General features: G+C 34.4%; 1 protein-coding gene across 1 annotated transcript in view; it reads right to left on the bottom strand.

Annotated features, from left to right (window-relative positions):
• LOC118189630 (uncharacterized) overlaps nucleotides 1-27,404 on the bottom strand; it is a 50,331-nt gene that overhangs the window by 8,252 nt on the left and 14,675 nt on the right. Inside the window, exons 5-6 of the mRNA XM_085821176.1 lie at nucleotides 20,853-20,873; nucleotides 13,487-13,549 (exon numbers count right to left, since the gene is read on the bottom strand). Coding sequence (XP_085677302.1) covers nucleotides 13,487-13,549; nucleotides 20,853-20,873 — 84 coding nt within the window. The remainder of the gene's footprint in view (nucleotides 1-13,486; nucleotides 13,550-20,852; nucleotides 20,874-27,404) is intronic.

Raw genomic sequence — 27,404 nt, 5'->3', positions numbered from 1 at the left:
TCTTTCCGGAGAAGAGAAGACCTTTCACGTCGCAGCAAGTAATACCGCCCCTTTTGGACGAGTCTATGTGTTTTGGCAGAATGCCAACTAGGGTTGCACTATAGACGGTCGAACTATAAAATGTCAATATTATACTTATTTAGATAGGATTCAAGTTAGTTCTCCTGCCTCTTAATATTGCAAGTGCAGAAGAATGCAGTATTTAAACTGCTGATCTGGAATTTGGATCAGGGGCGTAGCTAGAGGGGGGCATCTGTTCCCGGGCGCAGAATCCAAGGGGCGCCAAACTGATGTTACGAAATTTTATAATTAAATGTTTTCCATCCTTGGCAAGTAGTAGGGGGCGCGAAATCTTCAGTTGTTCCTGGGCGCTGAAACCCTAGCTACGACTCTGATTTGGATTGAATCTGCTTTAGTGCCTCAAATCTGATTTGGAGCTTTTCGATTACTGATTTTGAACTTTTTTTTTCAAATTTTTGCGAAAAGAATTTTTGCTTTTTGTGTATAACCAGCCCATAAAATTTTGAGATTTGTCTTGGGTACGGTTTACACTGATGACTGGAAAGCAGATTTCCGAGAATCAAACTTTCAATCTTTGGTTTTGAAGGATGACATGTTAGCCGTTGCACTGCTAGACCAATGTCTAGATAGCATCGACTTCTGAGGTAAATAAACCGTCTTCACAGGACTAGAACCATCACTTATTTGGTGGTAGGTTTAGGCTTGGTAGGGACCGTACTGGTACGGTTTTCTCTGCCACTTGATTGTGGGGATGTTACATTGTCAGATATTGCAGGTTGTCCGAGGGAGACGGGATACCGTTGGTCAACACTTGGGGATGAATGGTGTCTGACTTTGTGATATTTTAAGCATTGAGATTTATATTTCCCAGACACTGAGATATTTGAAGTCCTCATGGGTTGCCTGAGGGTAGTGGCACCCTCTCAGTTAGCCTCTGGAGGTTGGGGCATTAATAAACCGTGTTAAGGCAGCCTCGAGCATAGTAGGTCTGGGAACCACTTCCTGTGGTGGTGTTCTGCTCTGTGTTCTGAGCGCTTCTTTGAGGTAAGTAAAGGCAAAACTTTTCCGTTATGGGCGGGGAAGGTTAGATTTTTTCGCTATTGTTTCCTTGTTTTTGGGGTATGTTTGGCTCTCCAACAGGACTTCCTTGGGAGTGTGTTTTTTTGTTTTCTTTTGCATTCCAAGGTTTCATGTTTTCCTGAGCATTTTAAGCATCTTGTATTGTAATGGCCGTACCGATGGCAATTATGATATTGGTTTGGCCAGGGCGCAGTTTTGAAAGGTTCTACGAATATTGAGAGACAGTGGTTAGTTTAGTGGTAATTTAGTTTGCGTTCCGATCGAGGTTTCTGATTTCATTCTTTATCTTGCGCATTAAGTGTTTAACTGTTTTGACAGGTATGTCAGTATTTAAGATGCCATTTTTGGTATATTCTGGTTTTGTAAAAATAAGCAGTTTTTCAATGACTTCCCTAATAGGCTTATCTTGTGCTAGGGGAAAGGAGTAAAAGGAGTTTTTTTTTTTTTGTCTGTTGAACAGGATCATGATATTAGATTAGGTTTTGGCCTGTCCCAACTTCATCATCAAAGCAATACTAGATATTGAAAAAGCTATGGTTTAAATAATGTACGGCGTTCTACACAGAATTGGGCTGTGTAGCCCAGAAGGCTGAATCTAGTGAGGCGTTGACCTTAATAAACTGAAGCATTTTACTGAATGGCAACAGTCTGGCGAGCTGGAGACAAAATGTTTTATTTCGAACAGTGTTGCCATTTCTCGCTTTTAAATCACTGAGTTTTGGGAAAAAAATTGTTAAATTTGTATGAAATACAAAATAAATCAAACAAATTCGAATCTGAGTTAAAGTAACACGTCGTTTTACGATTATTGGAGGTGTTAAGGCAACAATAATCAGTGTGACATTCATAAATTTGCAAAACTACGCTGCTAGCCATTAAAATTGCAATACCAGGAAGGAATAAGCTGACAAGCGTCAAAATCATACGAAAGGAAAGAAGATGTTGGGATATGCAACTGATTAGTATTTCAGCGCATTTAGACGAAGCAGGAGGGAGAAACGACATCCGAAGCACTGCATAAAAGAAAAGTTGTATAGGGAGCTTGAATATCGTGTTATCCCTCGAACAATAAGAAGAAATGCTTATCAGCAAGTGTCGGAATTCGATAGAGGCAGGATTTTTGCCTATCGAAAGTATGGATTATCGTTCCGTGGTATTGCCCGTCGCAGTTGTCGACATAAAACTACTGTCATGCAAATATGAAATCAGTGGGTTGCTGAGGGTTGTACTGAACGGCATGCAGTATCTCGACGCCCTCCCATGAATAACGCCCGCGAGGACAGATATATTGTGAGGTCAGCCCTGCAAAAGCGTACAACCACATCATGGACCATTAGTCAGCAAATAGGCATATTTGCAGCACGTCCAGTATCCGCTCGTGCTGTGCGTCGTTGTTTGTATCAGCGTGGACAATCAGCTCGGTAACCATTACTTCGGCAACCCTTGACAATGCAGCATGCCGAACAACAAAGCTAGATACAGGAGTGGCACAACTTCATCTTTTCAGACGAATCCCGGTTCTGTATGAGGTATTCTGATAGCCGTATACGTACCTGGAGGTTTCGAGGAGACCGCTCGTCGCCTGCTTGCATTCGATATCGGCTTCAAGGCCCTGCACCTGGTGTGACGGTTTGGGCAGCCATTGGATACACGACACGCATTCTTATAAACCCCTAAACTGTTTACAAATTTAATCATTTTGTCTTCATGCCTTACTCTTTACGTTCAATAAATATCTTTTTTGTATTTGCTTTCCTTAATGGTGTTGTAATTTTAATGGCCAGCAGTTTAGTTCAGAAGTTTTAAATATAGTATCTTTTTTTTCAGCTGCAGAAAGATTTTTATAAGTAATAAACTCTTAGTTACTAAACTTGGGGAAGAAGAATATTGCAGTTTTAACAAAGGATTTTAATTTGTCTTTACTGTAAGATTTTAAGGAAATTATTTCATATTTGTTTTCATAGTTTGTCAATAGGTAGTGCCATTAGCTTGACTTCCTTCTTTTATTGCTATCGCCTAAGCACAGGCTTTTCCTTTGTCATTTGCATTTGTGCAGGTGCTGAAGAAAGTTCTATATTTAAATCTTCTAAATTAGTCCTGCAAATTTATGCATATTATGCTGATTTTTGCTTAACACATCCATTGACATATTCAGAATTCGGTCTTCAATGCACTCATTTCTCCCGTCATTTCTCCATATTACAATTTTCCACTGCGGTTTCCAGTATGAAGAAAGGGTGCCCACCATCTCCCATGTGTAACGTACACGTATGAGCTGGTGTCCCGTAGAATGTCTTCCACAAAAATATCTCTCGCCTTAGGTAGATAGCCCTAATGGGTTTGTCATTATCTATCAAACTAGCCAAACAAACTAGTATGAGGAAAGTGTACCAGAAGATGTTTTTCGTGTATTACAAAGTTATGAGACTTCATGAATGAATGAAAACATGAAATGTTGTTTCCGACAAAAATTATTAAGCATCTTCCAAATAATAAAGCTTCGGGACGTCACGAATTAGACAACACGATTATTAATTCACCACGCAACACCTTTTCTGTTCCACAAACTACTAAACCTTTGACTCAAATTTTATGTTTTCCCAAATTGTCTCAAACAGGGACAAATAATACTGTTCAAGAAAAATAATAAAGATACTACGGATCCGGAAGCCTTCAGACCAATCAACCTCTTACCTGCAAAAGGTAAACTTCTGAAACGTGCAATCGCTAGCAAAATACGCCACCACTTAGAGAAAAACGGTACCATAAGCCCCCAACCATTACAGCTTCAGACATCTCAAATCTACATCACATACGATAGCAGAACTTCAAGAGCAGATCCATAGGAATAAATCTTAAGCTCTCCATACAGCAGTACTCTGTATGAATCTCAAAAAATGCGTTTGACTCCGTGTGGTGGCCTGGTATCCTTGAAGCCTTGCGCAACACTAAATGTTCTCAGAACATATTCAAGCCAATGAATAGTTTCCTAACAAATAAAGCAACAGTTATCATAAGCAACAACTGCATAGTAGAAAGAAGTATAACAAGGTTCTGTCCACAGGGCTCTTGTCTAAGTGCAGACCTATGGAACATCATCTTCAATTATATCACCTCCTACAAATGGCAGGACCATACAAAAATCTCATCGCCTTTGCCGAAGATGTGGCCTTTGTAACAAATGGGCATTCAAGAGACATACTAGAAAAGAACAATAATAGAACTCTCTCCATATTCCATTCTCTCTGCGTCAATCAAAAACTAATAATTTCAGAGCCCAAATCACATATTAGTTTATTTCCAAAACCGGGCAAATCGCTACAAAGGCTACCTTGCATTAAAATCAATAATAGAAGAATCAAAATCTCAAAATAAATAAAATTTCTTGGATGGAAAATTGACCAAACGTTTTCTTGGATCCCACATTTCATGGACATTCAGAAGAAGACCCAAACCATTTCTAGAGCCTTCGCAAGGATGCAAGGCACATCGTGGGGCCTCAAGTCGAGGATGCAAAACATTCTTTATAATACCGTAATCGATAAAATAATCCTCTACCGGTCATCAGCATGGGCTCACCCCATGACAGAGAAAAAGAAAAGACTTAGCTTCGATACAACGCCCCTTCCTCTTACAAATAGCAAAAGCATACATAACTACCTCAACGGCAGCACTCTGTGTATTAATAGGAATCCCACCCCTCCATCTGAGAGCAAAAGAAGATGCAGACTTAGCCACGTTATTCCACCTCAAGAAAAACATAGAGGTAGAAGATCAAGACCTGTACCCCCTTGATTTCAAACAGTCTTGAAATCCTTATCTAAGACACCCCGCAGTACACGCAAAACTCAGAATATCTATAAAAGAAGAAACCCCTCAGTGTACCTACATTTCCAGTAGTGTACACGGATGGGTCAAAGATATACGAAGAAGTACGATGCGCGTTCTTAGCACTCCTCTCGGAGCAAGAAACAACAGAATGGAAAAGATACCTAAGAAACAACAACAGCGTTTTCCCAAGCTGAGCTTTCAGCCATAAAACACGCTATTCTATAGTCTCATCAAAAGCATCAAACATACGTTACCATCTACAGTGATAGCCAAGCGACAACTAAAGCTGTTGATGATGCAAGAAAATAAGTCACTAATAGTACAAGATATCTACGATTTAATATCACAGCACAACAGGACGTCTATAAAAATAAAGTAGGTAAAAGCGCATGCAGGACAAGCCCAAAATGAAAGGGCAGATGCGCTTGCTAAGTATGCAGCTCAAGACCCATCTCTACCTTCAATCAATGTCCCATTGCCCAAATCGTATGCGAAACATATGTTGAAAAAAATAACATTAAAGAAATGGCAAGCTGAATGGGAAAATGCAGAAGTAGGTAAAAGGCTTTTTAACTTCTACAAGAAACCCACATATGATCCAATCTCATATAACTTCTTCATCAACATCTTCTTATCTGGACATGGTCCTTTCCCCACGTACTACTTTGCACGAAATTTGAGCGATTCAGACAAGTACGTATGTGGGGAAAAGGGAGACCCAGAGCAAAGAATCTCTAAGGAGCTCTATATTTTCAAGTGCCAGCTCACAAAAGAGCTACACTGCAAAGAAAGGTCACAAATGACGCCCGAGTACATTAAATGCTTACTAACGATCCCTCAATTACAACAAAAGGTTTCCTTGATTATGAAGAAACTTTTCTCATATAAAAGAGAAGACTTATGTCAAGATGTTATCACATCTGTATAAATGCTTCTTTTTCCATAACTTACAAAAATAATGCAAGATGTCAGAAATATTGCAAATGTCTGAAGTAGGCTAAATATGGTATGAATTGTTGGTACTATTTCGTTTTGAGAACCGTAAAAAATTGCAGCGAAAATGTATGCGCAAAAGCTCCAAATCTAGCAAACGCGCCCATTTAAACAGCGCGCCAAATCTAGCGTACGCGCTGATTTCAGATTACGTAAGTTTATATAGTTCTACATTTCTTAAAACGCCATTGAAATACCACTTTAATTTCTAAATCCTTTTTTGATTTTAAATTCTTTTTCAATATCCGATGGATTTAACAATTTGGGAATTGCCCATGACGAAAAGTCGGCAATAGAATTTTGGGTAAAGTGCAGAATCACCCATTGTTTGACGCGTTTGTAAGAATTGCACATACTCGGTATCCACGTGCACATCGATCTATTTTCACTTGAAAAAAATCACAGAATTGCACAAAAATGGCACTGCACACACCCTCGGCTTTATCTATGTACACATCGACCTATTTTCACTTAAAAAGTAAAAGAAAATTGGTAAACTTCGAATTGTTTTTACCGTTGTAAAAAGCGGCAAACAAATAAGTGAGCGATTCTGTACTTTACCGAGAATATTTTCAAAGAAAAGGCATCATTCATTATAGAAAATTACGCTTGAACAACCAACGAGATGAAATTATGCTTTAGCGATAAGTCGGTAGCGAAATAGCGATGCAGGCATCCATTCAGTTATGTTTAGCAATTTTTATATAAATTATAATAATGATCTGAAATAGTTTACTCTTATGCTTCCATTCAGTCATGTTTAGCCTTTTTCATATAAATTATAATAATAAAAATGTATTATATGAAATGAACCTTTTATCTAAATTAAAACATCAATCTTTGGTAGTTATTTACTATTATACTTCCTTTCTTGCCGCAATTATTTTTGGCAGCATTGGCATCAACAAGTTTGGCGATTTTTTACGGTCCTCGAAACGAATAGTACCGAATTGTTTTTACAAAATAATTGCATTAAGAATTTGGCCTGTATTAGGAGATGAGGGGAAAAAAATCTTGTAATAATTAAATCATTAATTAAAAATAATAATATACGACTTAATTAGATATATTAATGTAAATGCAAGTATTATGTGATTTTCTAATGTATATTTTTTGCTTTTAAGATACATTAATTTACAAAAAAAAAAAAAAAAAAAAAAAGTAAGACTTCAGAGCTGATGCAATTGTGTGTAACAAGTTAAAAAATGAAAGAAAATGCATTAACAAGATAATTTGCCTTAGGAATACAACAAAATACTATGAGATGCACAAAAAATTCTTCACCAATTAGTTCCTTAAAAAAGATGTTTAATGTAATTCGATGTAATTAGATATACTAATGTAAATATATTGTTTGTATGAAGTACAAGTACAATGTCCGATGTACAATGAAAGCTTGTATGATGTATGTTCGAAGTAATCATGTTATATTAATCTGCCATAGTCCAACTTTTGTTAATAGGTTAATTTCTTTGTAATAATTGTATATTGTGTCTTTGTAATTGTATATTCAATACGTAAGTCTAGTATTAATGTAAAATTTCTATGTAAATATCCTGTTATGTTATGTTATGTTAGGCCAACCGAAAGCCGGGTAGAGTAGTGCGGCGGAGCAATACCTGTTAAAGTCACTGACGAAGTTCTAGTGCTCCATCCACTTAAAATAAACTAGTCGCATGAAAACTAAATAAATTCATTTAAAAAAATGAATATATTTAATTTTCATGTTTAACTTTACGGAAAGGGTACACTAACGTAAGTAATATTGCATTTATATTTCATTTTAGTACAATTTTACATTAAAAAAAAAAAAAAAAAAAAAAAAAAAAAAAAAAAAAAAACCATACCGGATTCAGACATCGCCAAATCTGACGATCTGGCGAAAAATTCGAAGCATAAAAATAAACGAAATATTTACGATACGGTTAAGCTAAACAAAAATTTGAAGGAAAAAGTAACATTTTTCAGATTTTCATAAAATTAGAAATTTGTAATGTAAATTAAATAACGTACAAAAGAAATTAGGGAAGAGGGAAAAAAAAAAAAAAAAAAAAAATGGTTAAGGGAATTAAAGTTAACGCAAAGCGTAAAACTGCGGATTTCAATTAACTTCCCAGAAAACATTTGCGTTTTAGAACGCCACTGTCGCCGAACTCGAATAAGAATCTAATTGGTTAGTGCCGCGTTGAAGTTTATTTCGCACTGCCCCGTAACCTTTCAATAGTTTGAGTACGACAATCAGTATCGGGATCGATAAAATTACATTTATTTACTCGCATATGCAGATATGTTTAAATATGGAGCTTCACATCTCCATTCCGGTGCTTCTTTCGACTGGAAGTAGTGTTCATATAATGGTTTTTCGTGCACTTTTCTTCCACCGTGGATAATTTCTCCTTTCCCGAAGAAATTGTATGGAAGATGTTTCATCAATAGGTAAGTCCCAATTTTTCAAGTCTATGTTAAGTACAAGAATTATAAAAACTCAACTGACCGTTACAATTTTAGAATTTGTATTCTCGTTACCAAATTTAAAATGCATTCTTTTATTTTTTTAAAATGTAAACATTGTAACAATTTTAAAAGTAAACATTAGCGACTTCATATAAATCATTCTCTTGGCGAGTTTGGCAGAATATTTGGCGACTGCTCCGGTCTCGATAATAGAACACTACCAAAATTTTTCATCTTAAATCATGGAGCCCACCAGTGGCCGAGCGGTAAAGTCGCTGAACACTGGTAGTTCGGTCCGAGGTTCGAATCCCGCGAACAGGCTGGCTGCATGGGCGTTTTCGTGGTTTTCCCCATGTGTAACGTGTATACGAGCCAGTTTCCCTTAGAAAGTCCTCCACGAAAGGCATCCCTCCCCTTAGGCAGATAGCCCTAGTGTGCTTTGCCATAATTAAATACACACACACCACATCTTAAATCATGTTATCATAACCTCGATTTCCTGCATTTAACATTTTTCATCTTAAATCGTGTTATCATAACCTCGATTTCCTGCATTTGAGAATTCCTGCATTTAACGAAATTTTTTTGCTGGGTTCTGTGGCTTCGTTGTTTGACTGTACATAGACTGTAAACAAATGTGACTTCGCCAGTTAGGTATGTGTAAAAAATCCTCCAATAGGGATCATAGAAGTACAATCGTAAAACAACAATTAATGTTTTGTTTTAGCCCAAAGAGGCGTTAGCCCAGAAGGGCTATTGGTTGATCTTTAGAATATAGTAACAGGTAGTTTGGCGACATTTTGGTAAGGTGATAAAGGCCTAGGACTTAAGCAATAATCTGAGAAGTACACAGTTCGAATCACAGATTATTTTGTCTCAGAGAAATGAGAGATCATGAGACATGTAATGTGACATTTTCCGGAAAAATCCGATCGTGATTTTAGCTAGTAAGCACTTAGAAACAATTTCGCTGCTAAAGTGCAGAATCGCCTACTTATTTGTTTGGCGCTTTTTATAAGAGTAAGAAGAATTGGATTTTTGTCAATTTTGTTTGACTTTTTAAGTGAAAATAGGTCGATGTGTACATGGATAAAGTCAAGAGTGTGCGCAGTGCCATTTTTGTGCAATTCTGGGATGTTGTTTTAAGTGAAAATAGGTCGACGTGTGCGTGGATACCGTGTATATGCATTCTTAAAAACGCAGCAAGCAGTGGACGATTCTACACTTTCTCCCAATTTCGCACCTAATCTTCGTCATGATTAAGCACTTTTGTTCCATAAAAGCTCTAGTATAAGCATAATTCGGCTAGCAGATTGTTGGATAAAATATTGAGGGGGGGGGAAATGCCTTTACTTCGTAAAAACAAAATGGCGTAAAAAAAAAAAAAACCCAAAAAACTAGCAAGTTGCTGTAGCAGGGTTGGTCGCCAAAAAATCGCCAAGTTACCATAATGTGAAGATTCACCGGGCTATTAGTCTCTTAATCTCGAAACGGCATTTTGCGGCCTTCACTAAAAGCCTTGAATCATTTTTCAAATTGTGGCCACCAAATATTATCACCCTGTATTATATTTAAAGAAATAAAATAATGAAAAATATACATGAATATATGCGTGTTTCTCTGATCGTGAGAAAACAACGGTAGCTAGAGCTATCCAATTTTGAATAACGTAGTCCTCCACCTGAACATATGCTTCTGGAAGCCCGAATTTTGAGTTTCGAATTTGTTTTGTTATCTGTTTCATATTTTGTAACACTTTAACGAATTTTGGATTAAGACACTCAAAGACTTCAAAGCGAGCAGTGGCAGCAATGTACAGCAAAATGCATTTTCATCTCTAACGCACAAGATTGAAAGATGTGCTGCTCTCAAATATTTTGGGATTTTGCTTTTCGGTTGAATTTGACGCTGCGTAAGTGTCAAGGAAGTGACATTTAATAAATAAAGCAAACACACAAAATGTGAGTAATGAAAAGAGAAAAAAAAAAAGAAAAATAATGTTTTGTAAAGCCATTTTAGTAAGAAACCTGAGCACTGAATGAACTGAGTAAATTAACATTAACCAAAATGAAGAGAAAAGACTGGGAAAAAAATTAAGGATTTCAGATTTTATGCTATGCCCAAAAGGGCGTTTTTTTTAACGTTTAGTATGTTACCTTTATTTATTAAATATCTTCAAACTTAGCCACATAAAATTCAGTTTAACAGCAATATCACAAAATATTTAAAAGCAGCAAAAGGGCATATCTTTAGAGTTTTCGATACACAGTCTCACGCGCTGGGAATAATTCCCCCCCCCCCAGTACAGTGTTGCCACTGTTTACTTTGAAATCATTGAGTTTATTAATAAAAAATTCGTTAAAGTTTTACAAAATTTGAAATAGATAATAAAACAAATTCCAAATTTGTGTTTCCAGATGCCATATTCGAGTGGAGGACTATGTTATTCAAATTTTGATGTCTCTAGCTGCCGTTGTTTTTTCACCGTGCGAGAAACATTCATACATTCGTGCAAATTCTTCATTATTTAGTTTCTTTGAATATAATACATGACGATAATATTTGGTGGCAACAGTTTGAAAAGCAAATCAACGCAGAAAGTGAAACGACGCAAAATGCCGTTTTGAGTCTAAAAGCCTTTTGGGTCTAACACCCTTTTGGGCTAAAATCTGAAAATGTTTATTCCTTGCATTAGGAATTCTAAATGTGTATTTCTATGTTGTTTCTGAAATTTTGAAATTTTGTTGTTGAATTGTTTATGCCGCAAGCGTGAAAAAAAAAAAAAAAAAAAAAAAAGATGCTTGACCTCGTTCGGGTACCATTTTTTTAAAAATGTTTTTTTATTTTAACTATAAACATATTAATTTGAAGATAAGCATATTAATGAGTGACAACAGTTTAAAACATAACGCTAAGTAATTTTAATTTTGAAAAATAATGAAAAAAAGGTTAATTTTTGCTTAAATTTTGCCTTTACGGCAACAACTACAATGAACAATGTATATATAAATGTGCAGTTTTTTTAATTTGTAATTATGTTTACAATTGTTTTGTATGCAATGAAGCAAAATAATTAAGAAATATTCATATATTCTTGAGATATGTCAAAATGTATACTATTTACTGGATATTTTTCTATTATTGCATCCAAAATCTAAAAATAAAAAGTAACAATTCAACTTCTAATTAATATTTCTAAAATTTTCCGCTTCAGAGCATGCATCAGATTATATGAAACATGTATAGAAAGTATCATTTAATTTTATCCATAAAATCTTGAGTTATGGCTGTTACCATTGGCAATATTTACAGAAAAAACATTTTTCAGAAAACAAGTTTAAAGTTTTCATAAAACAATTTCTTAGTGAAAGAAGCATCCCTGATAATTAAAATTCCCCTGCTTTGTAACTGACACCTTGTTTTTTCTTCACACACTTTGCACTTTTTCTTTCGAGAAAGCGTAATTTTTTCTTTGTGTTTTTGTAAAATTTGTGGAATGCCGCCACAAGTCATGATTTTGCACTTTATCAAGTTATTCCCTGCTCAGTGTAAAATTCGGGACACATACCTAACCTTGAAAACGCTTCAAGAAAACATATAAATCCATCATTAAATAACACAAAATTTACATTTGCTTCAAAGATTAATGTTCTCAAGTTTATGAATGCTTTTTTTGGAACAATTTGCAATAAAATGCCATTAAAACGTTCCTTGATACTTTGAGTTTTGCCATGTATGCACTTTTTTAATAACTTTTGTTTATGTAGTCAGCTCCATATATATAGGTTTAATTAAATTCAAAATATATGCTGATATAACAGAGGTTTTTTTCCCTGATTTCTGCAATCGCACATTCATAGTTGCACCAACTCATTGATTGAGGAGGGCATTGGCTTCGAAGAAGAGCTACGATGGAACAAGCAGCTAGTACAGCCTGTTGCGTCTCAATTAAGTTTCCAACATGACTTCTAATTGCAATTCCTAATTCTGCAGTTTATCAATAAAAGAATCAGTCAGTTTACCATTTCCTTTCAATTCAGGAGCAGAGTTTTTAACTTTTCTTAGTCTACTACCAATCCTTTTCTGTACATGTCCAATGCATAGTTTCTTGGTCGAATACCATATATATCTTTCACAATTAAAAACCCCTTAGAATCCCATCATCGTAATACTCCGTGTACTTCAGCTTTCGTAATGTAAATAGATCATTCAAACAGCGGGTAAGCACCAACTGCTTCCATACCCGAAGCTGCTTCTTTATAATTTGCAGAACAATTATGTTACGCTTTACATATGTTGTGCATAAGACTGCATGCCATTCTGTTTATTTTGTTGCAAATGATGCAAAAATGTGACATAGCTTTCAAATCAAGTAAATGTCAACGCTAATCGACAAAGCAGCAACACATCCATATAACGTCGAATAGCCTCTGCGCCAAACTAAATACGAAATTAAGGGGAAAAAAGTAACGCCAGATTCTTAAAATGTATTACAAAATATCTAAACTTAGTAGTATGCAGGTTTATAATTTACAAAATCTTGTTGAGAAATAAAGTTTCTAAAGAGGTATATCTATTTAAACGCTCACTTCCGGCCCAGAATATTGGAACTTCCGGTTTATTCAGTTGCAGAAAAATGCATATAACTTCAGTTCTAATTAACCTATCAACAAGCAAAAACTTATATTTGATAGCTAAAGATGTATTCTTTAAGATAATGTAATAAAGTAAAAAATCGAAATTTTGACCAAATTCGTCTTTTGTACGAGATCGGATACGTTAATAATAAAGCTAAAAAGACAAAGAAATGGCTAGCAGTGAGTGTAAAAGGAAACTGGTAGACTGCGAGCTGAGCGAGAGGGTAGAAACCTTAACAAACCCATTTGGTCGACCGTTAAAAATCAGAAACCTTTCAGATTTTTTTATTGATATTTTCGTTAGATTTTGTGCAATAAATAATTCAGCAAAATCAATTTAACCAAATTTCAAATAATTAAAGTATATTTTTAATAATGTCAGATTAATTACTAAATATATTTTCGAGTAAAGGCAGGCAAATGAAAATATCATATTAAGGTATATTTTTATGCATTTGAAACGTACTTACATTTTGACATCGTTGAATCATACACTGAGCTTGACTTGGGGTCATGTTTCTTGGAAATGCAGTCTGGAAAAATAAATAATGCGATCATTAATTTTACTTTTTCTTTATTAATAATTATTCAAGCACAATTTTTAATTCTTTTCAATTTCAAGACTTCATATTATGAGGGTATTCAAAAAATATTTTCAGTATGTTTTTTGTCATATTTAACTACTGCAAATTTGGAAAGTGTTTATTATAACTGTTGTGATCCTGTTCTCCTCGAAGGCATTCCTTCCTTTAAGCAGATAGCCTCCCGAGAACTTTGCCAAACTTAAATAAATCGAACCTTCAAAGTAATGAGACTTATTCGATTTGAAGTAAACTGCAGTTGAAGAGCGAACAGATATTGCATGTAAGACAACTCAGCTATGAAGAACAAAAGATGAACATTTTGCAAAAGCAGAAAAAGAGAACTGCAGTCTTACAATGTATTGTGTGTGTGTGTATTTGATAACATTTTTAGTACTATTCCGTTTTGAGGACCGTAAAAAATCGCCAAATTATTGTTGATGCCAGTGCTGCCAAAAATAATTGCGGCAACCCTAACGTAAGAAAAAAAGTATAATAGTAAAAAAAAAAAAAAAAAAAAAAAAAAAATCTGAAATGTTTCAGATTTTAAATTACGTCCAAAGGGGCGTTTTTTAACATTTTGTGTGTTACCTTTCTTTATTAAATATCATGTTCCTCGCACTTAAACCATAAGATCCAGTGCAACAGCAATATCGCAAAATAGTTTTAAAACGAGCATATCTTTAGAATTTCCGATACAGAGACTCACGCGCTGGAGATAAAAATGTTTTTTCTGCACAACGTTGCCATTGCTCGCTTTGAAATCCTTGAGTTTGTTAATCAAAAATTCGTCAAAGTTTTAAAAAATAGGAAATCGATCATAAAACAAATTTCAAATTTCAAATTGGGTCTTCCACATGCTCATATTCGTTGGAGGATTAATTTATTCAAAATTCGATGACTCTATGTACCTTTATTTTATGACAATGTGAGAAATATACATACATTTACGCAGATTTTTCATTATTTAATTTCTTCAAATATAATGCAGGACTCAAACATTTTGTGGCAACAGTTTGAAAAGTGAACCGACATTTATGAGTCCGACGCAAAATGCCAAAACGAAACTAATAGTCCTTCGGGATTCAAATCCCTTTGGACTAATAACTATTTAAAGATTAATGTTTTAATTTGTATGAAAGGTTAATTTCATATAATACTTTTTTATTATTATAATTTATATAAAAAAAGGTAAACATAACTGAATGGATTCCTGCATCGCTATTTGGTTACCGAGTTATCGCTAAAGCATAATTTCATCTCGTTGGTTGTTCAAACATACTTTACTATAATAAATGATGCCTTTGAAAAAATTCTGTTGCCGACTTTTCGTCACGGGCAATTCCTAAATTGTTAAATCCATAAGATATCCAAAAGGATTTAAAAATTAAATTAGTATTTCAATGGCGTCTTAAGAAATATAGAACTATGTAAACTTACGCAACTTGAAATCAGCGCGTACGCTAGATTTGGCGCGCTGTTAAATGGGCGCGTTTGCTAGATTTGGTGTTTTTGCGCATACATTTTCGCTGCAATTTTTTACGGTCCTCAAAACGGAATAGTACCACATTTTTTTTTTATGATATTTAAATTGATAAGTGACTGTTGAGGTATCATGACGTTCTTCAAATTCATGAAAGTACAGTTTTTTACATAATTTGGCGGTTTCTCGCGGAGGCCGTGGAAATCAAGTAGCACCCATTTTTATTTCCTTGTACGAAGTAAAAAGGAAGTATTGTAATCGCGAAAAGTTTCAGGCAGCATATTTCAACGAAAATATCCATTTTGACCGCTATCGAATGCAATTTAACGATGTTTTTGCGTAATATCTGTACGCAAGGACAGAATAAAAGACTCATTTCCTCCAAAAAAATTATAAAACTGCTTTAAAATGAATTCTGAAGAGAATTTTTCGTGGCGTCTGTTCGAACGTATGTATGTATGTGCGTATCTCGCATAACTCAAAAACGAGTAGCCTCAAAACGTTGAAATTTTGTATATAAGACTGCTATAACATGTAGATGTGCACCTCGTATTTTGGTTGCAATCGGTCGCACCAAACGTATATAATTATATTTATATATATATCCACTCTGTTATCCGGCTCAGTGATCTCAGTTTCTTTACTCTTATATGTTTGTAAATTGCACATTTTTTGCTTTAAAAATGACTAAATTATGTTGTTCTTATCTTGCGGTTAAGGTTTTTATGCCTTTCGTAATTCTGGAAGCAATATTTGTACAATTATCAATTTCGTTTTGGCATTTTGCGTTGATTCATTATAAACGGGAATCACTTTTCAAATTGTTGCCACCAGATATTAGAGCCCTGTATTATATTTAAAGAAATTAAATAATCTGCATAAATGTATATATGTTTCTCGCATTGTAGTACGATCAGTGTTGATTTTCGGCGTGAAAACAGTCTTTCATACAACTTTGGCAATATTCAATATAATTCGAGGTCAGATTTTGATAGCAAACACTCGAATGCACATCTTTGGTGGCAAGGTCTCAACCTCGCAAAATCATTTGACACAGTTTTAATTTATCGTGAATGTGATTTTTTATAAGTTTTTATTCAGTTCACTAATGGTGTTTCACTAAAGCTGGAATTTTGCCATCGATTTTTAACCTACTTCCTGATAAGATATCGAGTTTAAATTTTGTACACAAACTGTTGGTTGATGACAGTTCTATGTGGTAAAAGGAAGTTTTCAAAATTTGAATTTAGATGTTCTTTTTATTGACTTTAAACAATTTTTCGCACGTATTTTCGTTTAACAAACAAACTAAAAATATCAGAATTTTACTGTTTGCACCATCGAAAACAGAGAGGAAAAAAAAAAAAAAAAAAAATCTTTTCACCGACACTTGTATGATAATTTTAACCAATTTTTGAATTTTTGGCGATTTTTTGGATAATTTGATGTTTATGATTATAAAACTTCGACATCCAAATTGACTTGCAATTTTTGCAATTTTCACAGGTTATGAAACAAACTTTTCGCCATGTTTTAAAAGAAGAATGATAAAAGAATGTTAATTGAGTGGTTTTCTACATTTAAAAAAAGAAATGTGTTGCTATCTAAAGCAGGCGAGGAAAAAGCATTTCTCGCTGAAAAATTACTTTTGAGTTTGCCATTTTGGCGTGTTTAGTGACGAATCGGTGATATTTTTTTTTGTTGTAGCATCAAGTAAAATGCACTTTATAAAACTGTTATTGCATCCAATTTCCGAAACTGAATATACAAAGCGATTTCTTCTTGCTTTGAATGGCGTTCGTTTATTTTGGTACTGTGTTGTTATCGAGACCATATTCAGATATCGCCAAAAGCTAATGATTTTGGGAAAAAGCCTAAAAAATAAAATCCCAAATATTTGCGATACGGTTAAGTTGACAAAAAGGTCCAAGGAAAAATAACATAACATATATTCGTAAAATTCGAACAAGTAACTGCTACATTTTAGAATCTATATTCTAGTTGCCAATTATGAAAATGTATATTATTTTACTTTTCTTTTTAAAAGTTTGTAATATAACGATTTTTAGAATAAACATTGGCGACTATGAATCAATCTTTTGGCGAGTTTAGCGAAACGTATGGCGACGACTTCGGTCTCTGATAATAGAACAATACCATTATTTTTCTTTATTTCAAAATTTTCGTATAATTTATTGTTTGTGTTTTAATAATGAATAAAAATTTTATCATTGATAGCATATAATTGTGACTAAAATAACAGGAAAAGAATGATAAATAAAATAAATTAAAAATGGTTTTATACAATAAGTTCTTATTTAAAATGAAAATGAAAATGATAATTAATGCACACATCGCTGGGTGCAAAAATAATTTATCGTATATAGTATAATATTATACGTATATAATATTTATCGTATATAGTATAATAATCGTATATAGTATAATGCGAAAAATAGACTAAATAATTGGGCGCGTAGTCTAAATAACAAAATCTACTAATTTAATTGCATTGTCAAATGTATAAGCCATTATCTTAAAAATTTCTTATTAAAATTTATCATAGACGCCCACCATTTTATTACTGGCGATATAGAATTATAGATTAATTCTGAAAATAGAATAATTTAATCTATTATTTCCTTTAACTATATGATAAATTATTTTTCCCCTTTCGGTGCGTTGATTATTATGTCTATTTTAAATTATGTCCATATATATATATGTCCATATGATTATTATGTCCATTTTTAAATTTATTTTATAAAAAAAACTTTTTTTTAGTTGAATATTATTGCATAATGAAAGCAGTAAATGAACTCGGTTTCAAGTTGTTAGAAAAGCATATTTTTTCCTGATTGTTTTCCATTAAAAGTAAATTTAAATCTGAAGTATACTGCGAAAAGTTTTGCCATGTTTTTTAATACAGAGAAATTATATTAAGTGACCAATCTTTCGATCATTTGAGTTGCACCGTCGTACAGAAATTAGCCATGGCCCTCGTTAAAGACTTTAATATTTATTTATTTACAACCATGATATACCTATGCTATTAAATTGCATAATAAGACTGTATTTATTTTTTAATAAAAAATATATTTATTAGGGAAAATATAAACACTGTTTATTAAACACATTCAGGCTGTATTTTGATTACTAAAGCACTTGCATGTATTGTGTATTGTGTAACTAGACATAATAATATGAATAGCATAAGAATGTTTCAGTTCAGTATGAAATTTTTTTGGAAATGAATATCTTGAAAATGTATTTTGCAGTATTATCACGTCTGTGTGTATTGTATGCTACATATGGAAATATTTTTATCTATTATCCTGCAACATTAGATTCACCAGTTTTTGCACTCGACAATGCTAAAGAATTTTTTCCATATAAATGAGTGTAATTCTTTCTTCTTTTTGATCCAACTAAAACTGTAACGTGTATACGATCCAGTAAAAATGGCTCGTATACACGTTACTCATGGCGGAAAACCACTAAAAGGCTCATGCAGCCTGCCCGTTCGCCGGGATTCGAGCGCTGGATCGAACTACCAGTATTCTGCGACTTTACCGCTCGACAACTGGTTAGGTGATTACGGCAAAGCCTCGAGGACTATCTGTCTAAGAGGAGGGATGTCTTCGTGGTGAATTTTCTGATGGAAACAGGCTCGTATACACATTACACATGGGTAAAACGCGAAAACACCCATGCAGCGAGCTCATTCGCAGGATTCGAGCCTCAAGGCCGAACTACTAGTGTTCAGCGACTTTACCGCTCGGCTACTGGTGGGCCTCTTAACCGATGTTGAGGACTTGTTAGGAAAAGTACAGTGGATACAAAAAGTATTTGCACACATACATTTTTGTTCACAATTTATAAGAAAATGCATTAATAAATACAAAAATTGGCATTTAAAAAATAGAATAAGCCTATTCATTTAAATTAATTACAAAAAATACAATAATATTAATAAAAAACAATTTTTGCAACAATATTAAAATAGCTTATGTCAAAAAAAGTATTTGCACACTCAACTCAACTCTAGCAAATTTGCATTTTATGCTATTATTTGACAGTCATCCCGCAGTAAATAATATATGTAAGACGACTATGAAAGGAGGTGTTGTCGAAACGTTATCAGTTGATTGCCGATTCAAATTGTAATGACACCTAAGAAATCTGAATTGTCGATTACATTGCGAGAAAAATTTTTTTTTCTCTACGTGAAAATGGCCTAAGTTATAAAGAAATAGGTAAAAAAGTAAATGTTTGCTTCTCTACTATTTGGTATGTTAGAAAGAAAGAGGATCTACATCAAATAACTTGCGCTCTGGACGCCCAAAGAAACTTTCACTGCGAATGAAGCGAAAAATCATAAGAGAAGCATAAAAAAGTCCATTTGTTTGTGCAATTACTTTAGCCAATGATGTCGCTTCAACATCTGGAGTTCAAATCTGTGCCCAAAGTGTTCGAAATGTCCTGCACGATGCACACATTTATGGGAGATCACCAAGGAAAAAACCTCTCCTAATTGAACGAAACAGACTGAAGAGACTTGAATTCGCTAAGGAATATATCAATAAGCCAATCGATTTCTGGAAAAATGTCATATTCTCCGACGAGAGTGAGTTCAATATCTTTAAATCAGATGGTAGAAAATTAGTTTGGAGAAAACCTTGTGCTGCTTTTCATACCAAAAATGTGTTACCTACAGTTAAACATGGAGGAGGTTCTGTTATGATTTGGGGGTGCATGGCTAGCAAAGGAATTGGTAATTTGTGTTTCATTGATGGGAATATGACAGCTCGAACCTATATTGATGTGTTGCGAGATAACTTGCCACAAAGTGCAATAAAATTGGGTATCAGTAATTCGTACTATTTTCAGCAAGACAATGATCCCAAGCACACTGCCGGTATAACTCGTATGTGGTTGCTTTATAATGTACCCAGAAAACTTGCCGCTCCACCACAATCACCAGACTTAAATCCTTTGGAAAATCTGTGGAATTCTTTGGATTTAAAAATAAGAAAAAGGAAGATTTCAAGCAAATCTGCCCTTAAACAAGCCCTTATTGAAGGGTGACCGAATACTGAGCCTACTGTTACAGAAAATTTAACTAAATCAATGCCAGCAAGATTACAAGCAGTAATAGATGCTAAAGGCATGCATACTAAATATTAGTTATTTGAAATTTGCTTATATATTTTATTTCTTTTGTATTCATGCAGGTATGCAAATACTTTTTTGGTACGAGATATTTTAATTTTGTTACAAAAAACCATTGTTATTTATATTATTGTAATTTTTCTGTTTGTTTTGGATGATTAAACTTATTCTGATTTGGCAATACCAATTTTTTTATTTCTTAATGCTTCTTTTTGTGAATTGCAAACAAAAATTAGGTGTGCAAATACTTTTTTTACCCACTGTAGCTTCTCTCACGTAAACCAAGAGTAAATGTCTGTCACGTGAATCAGGAGTAAATGAGGAAAAATGTCTATACAGCGATTCCATTCGCCAAGGATGCCATTTTGTCTTCGAAATGGTTCAACGAAAAAGTGACAAAATTTTCTATTTGGAGAGAATTTTATGTATTAAAACTATTATCTTGGTTTATCTATTATCTATGCTATCAATGCACATTCACCCCAACTATTATCATGATTTATATGATGTCGGCATATTTTAATAAATACGTAATAGAAAAAGAATTTAAAATATACGGCTAGAAAATAAATAAGTAGATATATGAAAAATAATACTTACATTGCCGAAACAGCTGAAGGACTGGAAAAGAAAAGAAATGCAATATTAAATTACAAATCAATACTTGAATGAAAACATATACACACATACAGAGACTGCATAATTACATCTGCATCTAGAGTAATTAATATTTTAATACAGTTTAGGCCTTCTTTCGGAAATGTAAAGTTCAGCAAATTTTTTGGAAATGATTGATACAAATCTTTTACAGTCATTAAAGATGTTTAACCATTCTTCATGCAAAACTTTGCAATGGCTGTTTTGTATAATGATGATAAAGGAGGAATTTTTTTTTTCAAATGTATCCCCTAGCTTAATCAGAGAAGTTCAACGGTAATAAGATCAAGGAATTGTGAAGAATAGGAGAGTTCTAGTTCATTTCTATCAAGCTATTCTGTTACATTTTGCTGTGTGAAATGGTACACGTTTATGACACGTGCATCGGAACCCGGGGCTTTAACTGGTGGATTTGTTTGTTCATCTAAAATACGATAATCCATGACATTAATGTACTACCATGATGTACCATCAATAGCAACCAATGCTTCCAGGGTGGATTTGTTTGTTTATCTAAAACACGATAATCCGTGACATTGATGTACTACCATGATGTACCATCAATAGCAACCAATGCTTCCAGGGTGGATTTGTTTGTTTATCTAAAACACGATTATCCGTGACATTGATGTACTACCATGATGTACCATCAATAGCAACCAATGCTTCCAGGGTGGATTTGTTTGTTTATCTAAAACACGATAATCCGTGACATTGATGTACTACCATGATGTACCATCAATAGCAACCAATGCTTCCAGGGACTTATTGGATACTGTGGACAAAATTGTCACAAGCCTATCTTTCATCAAACTATCAAATAATTCCATCTTCATCAAGCCATCAAATCACACATCCATCAAACTGTCACAAGTCCATCCTCGCTTTAGGAATGAGAAATGTTTGGATCGCAGGTCTCCGAAGGAGTTCTCCAGACACATGTCCTTTTACAAGTGGGAAAGCCTACCTTGCCTTCTAAAAATACCCTGCCTTTCTAAATAAAGGATAGCCCAAAAGTCCGTTAACATTCGAAAATTCAATAAATCATGGAATAATGTAGGTAGAGAGGTAAAAATTGACACACATGCTTGAAAAGACATGGAGGTTCATTGAAAGGAAAAACAAAGGGAAAAAAAAAAAAAAAAAAAAAAAAAAAAAAAAAAAATGGCCGCTGGGTAGAAAATATCAGGACGCCACTTAAGCTGTAGTGTAATGAGCTGTAGTGAGAGAGAGAATCAGTCCCAATACGCAGAGACGAGGACTGTCCTCGCCTCTGGGTGTTGTTGGTCACAGTGTGATGTGGATTTGTCACATCAATCGCGATTGGACATTGGTTTGTTATCATGTGAAGCGCCATCTGTTGGCCGTTTCAAGCACTTTTTCTTTTTGCTTTCAATAAAAGCCCAACATTTCAAGCATGAGTGTCAGCTTTTATCTCTCTACCTGGTTTAGTTTTTATCTCATTCAATGAATTATTAAATTTTCAAATGCTAACGTACTTTTATGCAGGTCACCCCGTATATCAAAAAGTCGTGTTCTTTTGATTGCAGACCATCTGTGCTCGAGTTCCAATATATTTCCCAATTACGTTATGTATTTCTCAGTAGTAGTCGAGGTTAATGTATGCAATACAGCTGAAAATTCAAACTTCACAAATAACTGTAACAAATGCATACACCAGTAGAGCAGCAATAACACAGTATTAGTAAAGTCTACGTGACATGTATATAAATGGACAGGTGTAGCGAGAAAGCTGACATAAAATAGTTGGAGTTTTTTTGTCTCCAGCGCCGAGTATATCACTTTCAAAATGGGCCATTGAAAATGTTCCGCCCTGTAGAACGTAATAATGGATTTTCAACTAAATGGGGTTTGTTAGCTTGCTTGGCTCTAGTGTAGAATTGGGTGCCCCTTCGATTAGCGACAATTTTTTTGTAAAATTTTGGCGATGAAATCTCATTTCTGGTTACCATGATAGTGTAACTTTGCTTTAGCGTCCTGATTTTTTTAAAAATAAAAACAGATTGCTGTGTACATGGACAAATTTAGAGCAGTGCGCAATGCCTAGTTTGTGCAATTCTGGGAAGGTTTTTAAGTGAAAACGGATCGATGTGTACATGGATACAGAGTTTATGCAATTCTTTGACTTTTTATTTTGGTTTTGTGTAGCGGCCATGTTGAAATTGTGTCTTCCTGGCGCCGATCTTGGCGTCAAAAAAGAATCGCCAAAAAACAAGGGACACCCAATTGTAAACTTTTACCGCTTGCTTGATTAAATGTTACGTATGCTAGGATTATCTACGTAGTTTTGTGTCATTTATCACATAGACTTCCTTCGCACTAGAATAAATTAAAAACTAAGAACACTAATTTCAGGAAGGCAGCTAAAAATTACTGAAAATATTGTAGCCTATCTGTTTAAACGAGACCAGCAAACGTCAGTGAATAAACATTTTAATAAACAGTAAGTGTTTTTGAAATTTCTGTATAACAATGCACAGTTTTATTAGCTCAAAGGCCGTTAGCCCAGAAGAGGTATTAATTTCGTTCTGGCATTTTGCGTTGAAAACTTTAAATATCCATTTTACTTTTCAAATTGTTGCCACCAAATATTAGAACTCTGCATTATATTTAAAGAAATTAAATAATGAAGAATATGGCATGAATATATGTATGTTTCTCGCATCGTGAGAAAGTAACGGTGCCTAGAGGCTCAAATTTCGAATAACGTAATCCACCACTCTAATATGTGCATCTGGAAGCCCAAATTTAGAATCTGGAATTTGTTTTATTATCTGCTCCATATTTTATAAATCTGTAACCAATTCTGAGTAACAAATTAAACGTTTTCAAAGCGAGCAATGGCAACACTGTACGGGGGAGAAAACACATTTTTATCTCCAGGGCGTGAGACTGTGTATTGGAAATTCTAAAGATATGCTGTTTTTAAATATTTTGTGATATTGCTATTGAATTGAATTTTACAGTTTAAGTGCGAAGTACATGATATTTAATAAATAAAGGCAACACGCAGAATGTTAAAAAAACGCCCCTTTGGGCGTAATGTAAAATCCGAAAGCTTTCAGATTTTTTTATGTATTTATGTATTTATTTTTTTAAAGCGTTCCGATTTTTGTAATTAAATCGTATTTTTTTTTGGTACTTTTCCGTTTCGCCGGCGCAAATCTCGCCAAGTAGACTTTATTAGCGAAAACACACAGTATACACATAAAAAGTGTTGACAAATGTTAGTTCTAAGAATTTTTTATTTTGAAGGCATAGACATTTTAATGTCGTTTAAAATTTTGTAAAAAAGCCAATAAATAAAGACAATAAATTTTTAAAAAGATATTAATTTAAGAATTTACTATGCTTTCATCATACAACATCCTGATTCGCCGGTTCCTATCACGTGACCCCAAGTAATCTCATCTCACGTAAACTACGCTACAAAAGTCTAATTCTCTCAGTAATTATCTATATTAATTTCAAGTTAAATCTTAATTTGGAATACAAGTGCAAGAATAATTCCAATTCATACAAATAACTTACTCAGAAATTATGTAAAACCGTAGTGCTTTACTTTGCTAGTGCATTCTCATTAGAATTGATGAAGTTAACCCTTGACTTTGCCTTTTCTGTATTTTCGCCATCGGGTGAGCGGTGTGATTGAATCCTAATTGACTTAATTACCGCCCGCGAATGGTCTTAGGGCATACAATCGAATTATCTGGGTAAAAATTCTGTGTAATTGTATGCCAGTATTGAAAGAAACAATCAATCTGATAAGAAATGGCTGCGACTTGTTTTGAAAGTGTAAAAGTAAAAGTAAAAGGTTACCAGCGAGGATATTTCGTTTGGCATCGGTTGTACCATTACTGGCGACTTTATCGCTTGCGCCGGCCAAACGGAAAAGTACCTTTTTTTTAATATGGCGATATTAATAAACTGACATACTACACTTCTACTTCAGCATATTTCTTTAGCTGACTTCAGTAGATTTTTAATAAGATACAATCATTATGCAGATCGATAATCGCCATCAATGATTGTCAGCTTCTCCAAGATAACCACCTCCACAAAATACAAAAATTGTTCAGAACTGTTAGCGGGCTTCTTAAGGAAGTCCTACTCCATTTGAAAATGCGCTTTAATAGGTGATTAGAGTCCACAGATTTGTTTTTGTGATATCTTCACAAATTTTTGCATGCAGAAGTATGGAGCTTTTGTGTTTAATTTAAGACATTGCGAATATTTTTATATGTAGTCTTGTTGCAAAAGGAAGACTGTAAAATTACTTCTTATTTTCAAAACAGCTTTATCTCCAGGGCTGAGGTTGTTCTAATAAAACTTATCTAGCTTATTTATGCGGAACTTTGTGATTCAAAATACCTATCAAGATTCAATATTTAAGAACTTGGATTTGTAGCCATTTTATTCGAATAACATGTGAGTATGCCGAGTCAAATATATGAAGTGTTAAAATATTCTAATTACGTCTTGATCTCCTTGCCTGAAGTTTGTCATACTTTAAAGAAATGGTAGCAAAACATTACAAAGTTCAAAGAAGGTATTCCTGTATTTGCGCAGACGATTCTCGGCATTTTGTGTAAAATATTTATCAGCAACAGGCTATTGGAAAACCGCAATTGGCAATTCTCTCTCCTTTTCTTTTTCTTTTCTTTTTTTTTTTTTTTTTTTATTATTTTTTGTTTTCGTGTGTGTGTATGTGAAGTTTTCAGTGGTTCACATGCTTGTAATTACTAAAAAAATGTGCATACAATGAAAAAATGTGTATTACTGCTGATTGCATGGAAATGAATCTTGGAGTGGAGTATTTTTGCTAGTAATAGGGCAGAAGGTAAATATTTTAAGGCCTTTTACAGACGGAGGCATTGCATTATAGCGACATGAAAGATCGTAATCCGAGTAGCCTCTGCAAACGATATATTAACACGCGAAAAGTATGTTACATATCATAAACGTTGTTGCTTGAGATCTGCCAAGAGAAAAAAAAGTGCTCAAAATCATTTTAGTGCTAATCTGTTTACGATCTCACAGCACCCATGATTTTTGTCAAAAAAATTTATTTTACCTATTCTTATAAAAAAGATCATCCCCTTTCGAGAATCAATTTCTAATACACCGCACTCTGTTTTATCCAAATATCTCTTTTTCGTAAATTTTTTTAAATCGTTACATGTTTTTAGAGCACCCCGTATTTAATATAAACTGTGTATATATGCAACTCTACCATTTCCTGACAAATCACAAGCAGCTGAAGTTGAGACTATAAAAAATATCTTGCATTGTGCGTTTTAAAAAATTATGTATTATGTTGTCTAATTCTGCGGTTAACTCGGAAATTTATTAGAAAGGCTGTTTAATGACTGTTATCAGACCACGATTAGCGCGATCCTGTTTGGCACTCTGCCAGAATGCTTAAACCAGTCTTTTTAGAAGTGCCAATTATAAAAGAACATATATGAAGGCTAGCGTGAAAATTCAAAGGTTAATTAAACAACCAGTCTTGGTCAAATTACATATATTTTGTTAACAGCCCTCTAATATCAAACTTCTTGAATTTTTTCACACACTCGATATCTTTGTTGTTGTAACTAATACTGACTTGTCTGACCTATAGTCAGTCCAAGCTCATGAAATTCCTCGCGGCAAAGAGCGGAAGATTACACATGTCGTTGGCAACAGCTTTGAGCACCTTACAGGTGGCAGTGCGATTCAGTTCAGTTTCGTCCCCCCAATTTTGACAGAGAAGGACAGGATCCGAGGACAGGATCCTGGAGGACAGGATCCGAGGGTCTCTCTCCCTATCACAAACCTCTCGTGGGGACTTTAGAGTCCCGCATATTTAGAGTGCCCCCACGCCGCACGGACACTATATACACTCATGTCCATAAATTAAGGATAATTCGGAGTCACGCGGAAATCGAACTCTAAAATAAATATATCACCTGTCAAAACACTACACACATCTTCAAGAATCATATGCAAATTTCAAGAAATAACCAGATGACACCGATGGTACGTCACAATGACGAGAGTGTAAGAGAGTGATATATAAGGAATGCAGGCAAAGAAGTAAAATTGTTCGCAGGCGCTTTATAAGCATTTCAGTGCAATAACCGAATAGTTATGACACAAAGGACGCATTTGGATGATTTTTTACGTGGTAGAATTATCGGCCGTCTGGAATGTGGGCGTACCCAACTGGAAGTATCAGACGAACTTGGAATTGCCACAGTGTCATCTCCAGGCTTTGGCAACGATTCCAAGATGATGGTAATGGGAGTAGACGTTACAGCACAGGTCGCCCCATTGTTACAAATTCCGAATGAAGACCGGTATTTGGCAGTTACTGCCAAAAAAACAAACAGGCGGAGCACAGCCTCAGACATGTCTCGTCAGCTCTCTTCAGCCACTGGTACGACAATTTAGAGGCAGACCGTGTACAGACGCTTATTGCAGATTGATCTA

Source organism: Stegodyphus dumicola, chromosome 7 (assembly GCF_044657685.1).
Source record: "Stegodyphus dumicola isolate Sdum_Otavi_A_Nest chromosome 7, ASM4465768v1".
In the NCBI taxonomy this organism is placed as follows: domain Eukaryota; kingdom Metazoa; phylum Arthropoda; class Arachnida; order Araneae; family Eresidae; genus Stegodyphus; species Stegodyphus dumicola.
The sequence above is the reverse complement of the archived record's forward strand: the minus strand, read 5'-3'. Positions and strand labels throughout refer to the sequence as shown.